Source organism: Centropristis striata, chromosome 4 (genome assembly GCF_030273125.1).
Source record: "Centropristis striata isolate RG_2023a ecotype Rhode Island chromosome 4, C.striata_1.0, whole genome shotgun sequence".
NCBI lineage: Eukaryota > Metazoa > Chordata > Actinopteri > Perciformes > Serranidae > Centropristis > Centropristis striata.
This window is the reverse complement of record NC_081520.1, coordinates 16,461,348-16,472,029: the sequence shown is the minus strand read 5'-3', so window position 1 is coordinate 16,472,029 and position 10,682 is coordinate 16,461,348. Positions and strand designations below refer to the sequence as shown.

Genomic DNA, 10,682 nt, shown 5'->3' with positions numbered 1-10,682 from the left:
TCCAGCTTTTAAATATTTTAAAAATTACAGTATTATTTTTTTTAACATAACTATGCAGAGGGCTGAAGCAAATACGTCCAGTGACCATTAGAGGGAAGTGATAGCACTTTAATAAACAAATACAAAAGGGAAGAAGAACAGTTCTACAATGTCAAGTCTGTCCTTAACAGAAGAGACACAAGCCGTGTTTAGTTGTTGTCCTTACAGTCAGTTACTTTGCAGAATGCATGTGCTGCCTTTTGTGTTTAAGGATCTCAGTGGAGGTGAGGGTCAGGTCTTCATCACAGACATCACAGTGATAAACTCTGGTAAGACTGGACACTGAGGAGGAGGAGGCCTTTACACCTTCTGGCTCTGGAAACAACAACACATGCCCAACAATTGGTCTCAACACTGCAAAAAAGGGGTTTCTAAAAACAAGATAAAAACATTAAATCTGAGGGAAATGATCTTGCTGCATGGACAGATAATTTCACTTGACAAGATTTCTTAAATTAAGATTGTTAAATCTAGAAGTAAGCATGTTGAACCCTCAAAATAAGAAATGAACTCTTAAAACAAGATAAATTATCCAACACTTCTAAATCTAAAGGTTTTTTTTTTTTTTAAACTTGGTAAGAAACAAATAATTTGCAGTGCACTCTGCTTGGGCCAGTTCATTGCTGCTTGCAGTTTAAATGTATCTTGTTTTAAGAGTTAATTTCTTATTTTAAGCGTTCAACATGCTAATTTCTAGATTTAATAATCTTAATTTAAGAAATCTTGTCAAGTGAAATTATCTGTCCATGCAGCAAGATAATTTCCCTCAGATTTAGTGTTTTTATCTTGTTTTAGACACCCTTTTTTTGCAGTGAAATTATTCTTCTCAAATTATTCTCATATTCCTTTAAAATAAACTCCAACAGAAGAGATTCCTGACCTTCCTCCGGCTGCTGCTGTTCTCCTGCCGGCCTGCAGGAGGCCTCGTGCTGCATGCGTTCCAGTGGAGTCAGAGGCATGTAGAGGTCACAGTTAGGACAGCTCCAGAAAGTGCGTAAACACTCACTGTAGAGGTCCTTTGAGTCCTGCAAATCATATAGTGGAACACACAGGATTCAGTTAATTACATTTAATAGGATTTTTTGGTTTATTTTAAATTGAATGCATGTAATAAGTAAGGGTGGATGATTTAATTTCAAAATTATATATATTCATTTCAGGAAGAGATAGATAGCAATTATTTTGTTATCTACCTATCTTGTTGGGGAATTTAACCCATCTGTCATTTAGTTTTAATTTTATTTATTTTCATACCCAAACTACCATACACTTAAGTATGTCAGAAAAAGATTTAGATGTCTAAAACACCAGGATATTCCACTGCATCTAGTTGCATTTTGCAGTATGCAAACCAGCATGTTTTTCTAGCTATTCTGACCCACATCCTCTGCACAGCACATATAAGGGCAGCTGCAATACATACTAAAAGTTAAAAAGAAGCTCTGTGGGAGCAGTTAAGTTGAAGTTATATTTAGATTCACGCATTTCTAACACACAGAAAGAAATACTCACACTGAAAAAAAGGTGTGTCTAAAAACAAGATAAAAACACTAAATCTGAGAGAAATTATCATGCTGCATGGACAGATAATTTCACTTGACAAGGTTTCTTAAATTTAGATGATTAAATCTAGAAATATGCATGTTGAACACTTAAAATAAGAAATTAACTCTTAAAACAAGATAAATGATCTTGTTATCTTGGTAAGAAACAAATAATTTGCAGTGCACTCTGCTCGGGCCAGTTCATCGCTGCTTGCAACTTTAATTTATCTTGTTTTAAGAGTTAATTTCTTATTTTAAGCATACAACATGCTAATTTCTAGATGTATTCATCTTAATTCAAGAAATCTTGTCAAGTGAAATTATCTGTCCATGCAGCAAGATCATTTCCCTCAGATTTAGCGTTTTTATCTTCTTTTTAGACACACCTTTTTTGCAGTGCAGGGTTCAATCCAAGCACTGTCAAAGTATCAAAGCCAAAAATGTCCAGACTCCCAAAGCCTTTATCATTACAAAATAACATCACCATGATAATTCATTTCTATGTAGGTTTACTAGTACAGTTCACCTAAAGTGACCTTCACAAATACACCATTTTCCACAAAATAAACATATGAGGATTTCATCCCCAAAAATGAGACTGTTTTGCTAGCAGTTTTTTTTTCATCTCTTTCTGACTTTAAGAAATGCTTTTCTAGATTGCCACTGTTTCAAACAGACTCACAGCCAGACAGTTGTAGGTGAAGAAGCTGGTGACGCGTAAGCCTCCTTTAATGGGGTCTGGCTTGGCCTCGACTCCTGGAAACAGCGGATTTACATCTGGAGCTTTGGTTTGAGACAGCTCAGACTGAGCCTGAGGGCCAATAAACAAGTTCTGGGTCTGGAAAGCTGTGAGTCGCCGCAGGCTGTAACTGACCTGGGTGGAAAGGTAAAAAGTACACAGAGAGTATATTAAATTAGATTGTAAAATGTGAATAAGCATCTGAGTGCATTATACTGCATTAGTACCTCAGTGTAGAGCAGGAAGCGCACAAGGCCTTCGCTCAGCTTCTCCGTCACTTTGCGGGACACTCCCTGGACTGGTTCTTCCCCCATTGTGCTCTTTCCCAGCTGGGCCAGCAGGAGGCGCTCCCACTCAGCCCTGTGAGTAAGAGCTGTGGACAGCACCTTCAGGGCCTCCTCTGGCTCCTTCAGCTCCAGCTCCAGCCAGCCGTCCACCACCAGACGTGTACAGTCAGCGTTACTGTCCACAGAGTTTGCTACCAGCAGCAGAGCCTAGTGAGCACAGACAGACACTAAGAGAATTACTTCTACTGCATGATGTGTGAATGGAAAAGAGCTGGAAAATATTATACAAGACAGAGCTATGTCAGGTTACTTAACCCTTTGATGCACAACATATAAACATATTCTAATGCACAACATGGGTCAAAAATGTTTTATTACAACACATCATTATATCCATTTTTCCTTTCATACTTTATGAAGAAAAATAGATTTTGTATTATTACATCAAGTTTACACACATGGGTCAAAAATGACCTTGTGCATTAGAAGCGTAGTGATACAAAACGTGATACACTAAATTAACAATTTGAGTATATGTGTAACTATATTTGTCTTATTTTTTAGGTTTAACAAAATAGGATAGTTAATATTTGTGTCTTCTTTGTCAGGTTTTAAATTGGTGACAACATATAAACACCTTCTAATGCACAACATGGGTTGAAAATGACCTTGTGCATTAGAAGCGAAGTGATGAAAAAAAGTTTTTTTATTCAAAAAGTAAGAAATGAAAACAAAACATTTGAATGTATGATGATCAAAAACAAGTTAATCGAGGAAAACCTGCAAAACTGAATGATGTAATTAATTTATTGCAAAGATATAGAGTATAAAAACTTAGTCGGGTCACTTTAGACCCATGTTGTGCATCAAAGGGTTAAACTTAATACAAATCTTTATCCGTATTAAGCCAACATTTAAAATGTAAAATAAAAAATAAAAAAGATAATTTCGCAGTGAGGACAGGTGGGTGTGGTGGGAACAGGAACATCCTACATCTGGTACTAACTTGGAGTGCTGGAACCCGCACGCAGTTGGACAAATAGGGCTTGTTGGTCTCCAGAAGAGTGACGAAGGCGAGCAGCTGGTGTTTGGTGCTGTCTCTCCTATCAGGTCCTGCAGGCAAGAAAACAGAGATAAATGCGACAAGATGAGGACAAAACAAAAAGACTTCCTTTTCACGTTTTACCTTTTTAAAGTAGACCTTCAATCAACCTTACCACTGTAATGAAAGCAATATTACAACTTGTCTTGACAATGGTATACATGTTGTTACAGTTTTTTACCCATTTCTCTGGTGTCATCCTCAGGCACCTGTAACACCTCCGGGTCACTGGCAAACACACTGGTCGGGTGGATCACCACTCCTTGTTTATTCTTGGTGTGAAACACCTAAAAAATGTAAAACCCAAAAGTGGAAGTGGAATTTTTCAATACATACATTCTATATAATAGAAAAAATGGTTTGCCAACATGTATATTTTATACTTTATTGTATCTTTAAAACGTATAAGATGGGGCTGTTGCAGCAGGAGGTCTGACCTGGTCGGAGTCCTTGCGGTTGGTGTTGTGTTCATCAGGCAGTGCCAGCTGAGGGTAAAGGCCTCGGCAAAGCAGCAGCTTAAGCAAAGCCTGCTGACGAGAGGACATGTCCTGACTGATGGTGGCCGCCTCCTGCAGCTCTGATACGTTGTGACGCAGTTTGAACTTCACCTCCTGTTGCAGAAAAACAGCACCACACAGAGAGATCACTCAGAGTGTAACAGTCCCAAACATACACTTAACTAAATGTATGTAGAAATGAAAAGCCTTGATACGGTATCTGTGGCCTTTTTCTCATCGTACAGAGATAAAACCCATCAACTTATTTATTGTCAGTTCTGCCAGTTTATTGTTTCCAGGACTCACAAGAATTACCAATCCATCTTTCTGCAAATTGCTGCAGTCATCTTTTAAAATGTGACACAAATTGAATCCACAAAGCAGGACATGCCTCTATAAATTGTAGCTTGACTAAATAAGAAGGAGATTAATTACATATTTTAAAATTCTGCTTGTAGAACATAAGTGTCCTGCAAAATTGCACATAAATGAGTGGAAAGGGTTTCAGTTGAATGTTGGTGCTGAGATTAAAGGCTGCTATGTAGCAACCTTTGTGTTCACCTGTATGTCAATGTTCTGTCCTGATTCGTCTTTGTCCTTTTTGCCTCTGCTGGCTCCCTCTGTGTCGGATCCTGAGGAGAACTCTCCATCCTGGCCTTCGTCCATCCTCAGGACTTTCCGTCTGCCGGTCTCCTGCTTCTCATGATCTCTCTTCAGCTGATGCAGCTTCCTTCTCTCAGTCAGCCGTTCCCTACGCTGTCCGCGGTCACCACCAGAGGGAGCGCTGCTCTCTGACTCTAGCAGGCCGTGGCTCTTCAGCAAGTCCTGTTAACCAGAGATTTAAAAAAAAAAAAAAAAGAGTAAAATAGTGTGCACACATCATCATTATGCTTAAACGGCTGTCAGTAGCCTGCCTTGAACTGTCTGCGTAGGTTGACCATCTCATAGAGTCGCTGCTCCTCCAGGCCTCTCCTCCTGCACCACTTCCTTGATCCACCACCTCTCTCTCCCTTCACCTGTTGGGCTCAAAGAGGAACAGTTTTATGTACAATGAAGACAATCCTATATCAGATCCGTCTAATCTTTTCAGCCACTATCACATAATGTTTCCACTACTGACCTCCACCCAGGCATTGAAGGTGTTGAGCAGCGTAAAGGGGTCCCCGTGGTTGCTGTTGAGGGGCTGGCGGGCCGTGGAACAGTCTGGGTTGTGCTGTGAGCTGCGCAGGAAAGGAGACTGAACACTGAGGGCTGCTGCTACCGTCAACACTGGATCCACCAGGTTAAACACGGAGCCCAGAACCAGCATCTTCCCTGAAAGAACACCAACACACTGTATGTGTAGCACTTTTAAACTCCAGTACGTCACTGACAAAATAATTGTGATATTTTGTATTATATTATATATTATATTACTTAAAGTGAGACCAAGCCTGAAATAATGCTATTAAGACCTTATTCAATAGCTTACCATAATATTGGTCTGTTGCAAGGTTATAATAGTTTTGGATTTTTCATTAAGTTTGTTTTAATGAGTTTTTAGAGTGTGTTTGCTAGTTTTTATTTTTTGGAAAATTATTAGTTTTAGTTTAGTTTTTATTAGTTTTAGTTTTTTTGTAATGGGGTATTTGTTTGGTGCGAGATTCAAGTTAGTTTTGTAACCACAAAATACAGTTTCAGTTAGTTATCGTATTTTAAAAAACTTTTTATTTTTATTTCAGTTAACGAAAATGTTTTTTCAATTCTAGCTTTCGATATTTTGTTAGTTTTCGTAAGCTATAATAACCTTGGTCTGTTGTCAACCTAATGATAAAACAAACAAACAAAACCAAGATAAGATAAAAAAAGCTGTGAACCTCACCTATGACCACATCCACAGGCAGTTGAGCCAGCAAACTACCAATAGAGGTCAATTCACCCCGACTGTCCAGCGCCCCCTGCTCTTTCAGATAAGTAACTGCAGTCTGGATACTAGCAGCTGGAGGTGGATCAATGAAGACAAAAGAAAGTGGATCTCCAAGACACATGCTTTTCATCTGCAAGGATAAAAAGGCATAAATAAAGACAGACATTCAAGAACTATAAAGATGAATTGCAATCCTGCTTCCTACGTGGTTACCTGGAGGATGAGTGAGTCCAGAGCCACTCTGTGGATTTCCGGAACAGGATAAGGTGCGAAGGCATCATAGTCAGACTCGGCGTACAAGCGGTAACACACTCCTGGACCCGTACGACCGGCTCGACCTTTCCTCTGCTCAGAGCTGGCTCGGCTGATCCAGAACTCCTGCAGACGTTGCATCTTGGCCTTAGGATCAAAACTCATTTCTTTTACCTTCCCTATGAAAGAATAAAGAACAAAACAATTAATTTATATGGCTGTTAATCTACTTGTGGAACATTTAGTATTTTTGCCCTTGTCTACTGTTTTCATTTTTAGATTAAAAACTGAGAGATTTTAAACAAAGCTTGGCTGCCCAAAATTAGGTTTGTATGGACAGACCCATTGGTACACTGCAAAAAAGGGGCGTCTAAAAACAAGATAAAAACACTAAATCTGAGATAAATGATCTTGCTGCATGGACAGATAATTTCACTTGACAAGATTTCTTAAATTAAGATTGTTAAATCTAGAAATAAGCATGTTGAACTCTTAAAATAAGAAATTAACTCTTAAAACAACATAAATTAAAGCTGCAAGCAGCGATGAAGTGGCCCGAGCAGAGTGACCTGACAATTATTTGTTTCTTACAAAAAACTTTAGATTTAGAAGTGTTAGATAATTTATCTTGTTAATAGAGTTAATTTCTTATTCTAAGCATTCAACAATATTTATTTAAGAAATCAAGTGAAATTATCTGTCCATGCAGCGAGATAATTTCCCTCAGATTTAGTGTATTTATCTTGTTTTTAGACGCACCTTTTTGCAGTGTATGCCCAGATCATTTTAAAAAGTTATTCCTCAGCTATGAGTGTACTTTTGGTGCCATACCCGAGTCTGCAACAAAGCGCACTCCATCTATTGTAACTGAGGTCTCTGCAATATTAGTAGAGATGATGCACTTTCTCACCCCAGGAGGAGCAATGTCAAACACCTGAAGAATGACACGATCACAAAGAATTAGAACTGATAACACAGCTAACATATCAGACTGAAACATGTTGACTCTAATCCAAAACAAAGCAGACTGTGCCTTATCCTGTTGGGCCAGTGAGAGGGTGCTGTGCAGCGGTAAGACGATCCAGCGACTTGTGTGTGTGGCATAAACCTGGCAGGCCTCCTGAATGGTGGAGATCTCCGCCACACCGCTGAGGAAGAAGAGAAGGTCGCCGCGCTCCTCTGGAGGGTATCGCTGATCGATGCCCTGCAGGATGCGCAGATATGGTCTGGGATCCATTTTTTCTGAACGCGAGGCCTGCTCCTCGGGTGGAATTGGCCGGTATATCACCTTAGTACAAGAAACACAGATAAAATTTAGATGCAGTTTAAAAGAAAATATCTACCAAATTCTCAAACACTGAACATTCTTCTTCCTACTTTAATGCTTCAGGCAGCAAATTAAGCATTTTAAATTTTTTTTTGAGAAGAACGACTAGTCCACCAAAAATATATTAAAGTAAGTAATATTTTTGTCATTGTGTCCATAGCGCTCACATTTTCTTTCTTTCCCGCCCCCAACTCTTTTTTATTGATTTTCCTCATTTTGAAAATAAAACATATCAGACACTACAGACATCAAACACATTTACAAGTACACATTTACATAAAAAGGTAATTTAAGTTGTATTAACTTATGTATCTCAAAATGAAAAGTAGACAGATGTAGGAGATTAATTAAAAAATAATAATAATCATAATTAAAAAAAGAATTATACCTCTGTATATGTACCCAAACATGTATATACTCTTCAAAAGTAAAATAAATAAATAAACAGAGACAGGAATAAAAATAAATACATTTTTTTTAAAAAGAAGAAGTTTTCTTCTTCTATTAAGAGCACTTCTATAACTTGCCCTCAGACTATGTGTTCTGGTTAAAATAATCAATAAACGGTTGCCAATTTCTATAGAACTTTGTTTCCTGATTTTTCAGTAAGAATCTGATTTTCAGCTCTAAATGTCTGATAATATCTGTCATAAGATTTGAACAAGTTGGGGCTGCCTTTTGTTTGTTTCTGATAGTATTGTATACATTCTCGGTCCTTTGTGGATGAATCAAAAATGTATCCAAGTATGGACGAAGTGTTGTTGCTTTCAGTAAAGTGTTTACCCTTTCAGCACATTTGTCACAGGAAACTAGATTCTTCAAATGCATATTTACATCAGCGACCACCGCTGTCCTCTGCTCACCTGTATAGGAAACAGCCTGCCTGGCACCTGCAGCACAGGAGCGTTACTGAAATAGTTTGAGAAAAGTTTGATGTTGATGGTGGCTGACATGAGGATGAGACGCATGTCTGGGTGGTCAGCCAGCAGAGAGCGCAGGACCCCAAGAAGGAAGTCACAGTGGAGATGTCTCTCATGGACCTCGTCCACGATCAACACCTGGTACTGAGCCAGCGTCTTGTCCTGCTGGATCTGTCGGAGCAGCAGCCCCTCAGTGAGGAACAGCAGTTTGGTGGCCGGAGTCCGGGTGGTCTCAAAGCGGATCTGGTACCCCACCTGCAGAACATCACTGCATTCGTAAGCTCTTTCAAATAGATACTTATATACAAGCAGTTTATCGCTGCAAACCAAGGTTATTATCATTAACAAAAACTAATGAAATAAGGAAAACTAGAATTAGAAAAACATTTTCGTTAACTCAAATAAAAATTAAAACGAGTTTTTAAAAAAACCATAACTAATTGAAACTGTATTTTGTGGTTACAAAACTAACTAAAATTATAGTGAAAATGTCCTTCGTTTTCGTCTTTGTCAACTTTTTTCATACGTTAAACTTTTTGGTTGATATGAAATCTATTTCATCTATCTGGTTTTATGACTTAATAAACTTATTGGGGCTGAGATGGATCAGACAAAGGAAATTAAGGAAATATTTATTGTGACTTTTTTAAATCCGGCACCCAACAAATACCCCATTACACCATTACAAAAAAAACACCCCTAAAACTAAAACTAAGCATTTTCCAAAAAAATAAAAACGAATTAAAACTAGCAAACTCACTCCAAAAACGAATTAAAACTAACTGGATTTGAAAACAAAAAAATCACAACGAAATTAAAACTAAAACTAATGAAAAATCCAAAACTATTATAACACTGCTGCAAACAAATTAGGAATATATTTCACTTAATCTTAAAGCATCCCTGGTCTAGCTGGTGCTTCAACAAAGTCAGAGCCTGTATTTGATGGTCCATGACAAACCTTTGAGCCATACTGATTGAGACTTTCAAAGCTGACCCTCTTGGCGAGGGAGATACAGGCAATACGTCGAGGCTGCGTGCAGGCTATGTGGCTGAATCCCGCTGAAAGGAGATACTGCGGGACTTGGGTGGATTTCCCACAGCCCGTGTCCCCTGCAACCACGACCACAGGGTGAGTTCGCACCAGCTCCACTATCCTGTCCCGGTACTGGAAGATGGGCAGGTTCTTCTGCTCCCGGCGGAGCTTGGCCAGTTTCCCAAAACTCTGTCTCTGGCTGAAGTCCAGGAAATGCAGGAGAGCCAGGCGGCAGTCTGCGACCTCCTGACTGCCTGGACCTGAGGGTCTGTGTCTGCTTCTGTGCTCGGACTTCCCCAGGCGCTCCTCCATGTCCCTGGTGCACACGGACACATTAATCCTGTAGCGAGCATCATACTCTTTAGGAAGACCCAGGTCTACCTTCCCAGTCTTTCTCCCTTCGTCTCTGCCCCCTTTTGACCCAGACATGTCCCTCTTTGTTTTAAACCTCTGGAAGCGGTCAAAGAAAGCCCAGAACTCTCTGTGCTCCGGGCTGCCGGCCTGGATGTAGTCATGCTTGCGGAAAAAAACCTCATCCAGCTGGGCTCGGCACTGCGGGCCGTCCCAGTCCCAGCTCCGGCTGTCTCTCCTCCGTTCTGAGTCCATGCGGACACGCCTTCACAACCATCAACTTTATACACTGCTAAATATTAAAACCCATGTTTTCTAACAGGGAGCAGTCAAATAAACCTGGATAAACTACAAACTAGCCAGCTAAGATAACAAGCTCCCATCCATTTAAAGACAATTCTGAATGTATTAAATCAGTCTGAGACAAGCCGAGCTCAGGTCATTAACACCGTTTTAAACGGTTAAATATGAAAGTCTGGGACAATAATATGTTACGTCTGTAACAAAAGAATAACCGACTAATACAAACTGTATAGTCTATGATACATAGCTTCAACTGCTTAACTGTTCCGAGGATCGGGGGAACAATAATAGAGTGGGACCGTTTCCGCTCCGCTTTAAAAAATCTTCCGATAAGAGTTACATGCGTTTATTCATCGTTCCGGAATGAAACAAACAAACT

General features: G+C 39.4%; 1 protein-coding gene across 1 annotated transcript; it reads right to left on the bottom strand.

Annotated features, from left to right (window-relative positions):
* Nucleotides 1–87: 87 nt before the first annotated feature.
* Nucleotides 88–10,609, bottom strand: dhx34 (DEAH (Asp-Glu-Ala-His) box polypeptide 34). The gene is made up of 16 exons (XM_059331379.1): nt 9,575–10,609; nt 8,557–8,868; nt 7,400–7,654; nt 7,198–7,300; nt 6,328–6,545; nt 6,070–6,244; nt 5,329–5,522; nt 5,123–5,224; nt 4,770–5,033; nt 4,149–4,322; nt 3,893–3,998; nt 3,616–3,722; nt 2,550–2,816; nt 2,266–2,457; nt 920–1,064; nt 88–354 (listed from the first exon to the last, which is right to left on the bottom strand). Exons 1-16 carry the CDS (start codon nt 10,253–10,255, stop codon nt 212–214), a joined length of 3,438 nt encoding a protein of 1,145 aa, XP_059187362.1. The 5' UTR covers nt 10,256–10,609; the 3' UTR covers nt 88–211.
* Nucleotides 10,610–10,682: the final 73 nt, after the last annotated feature.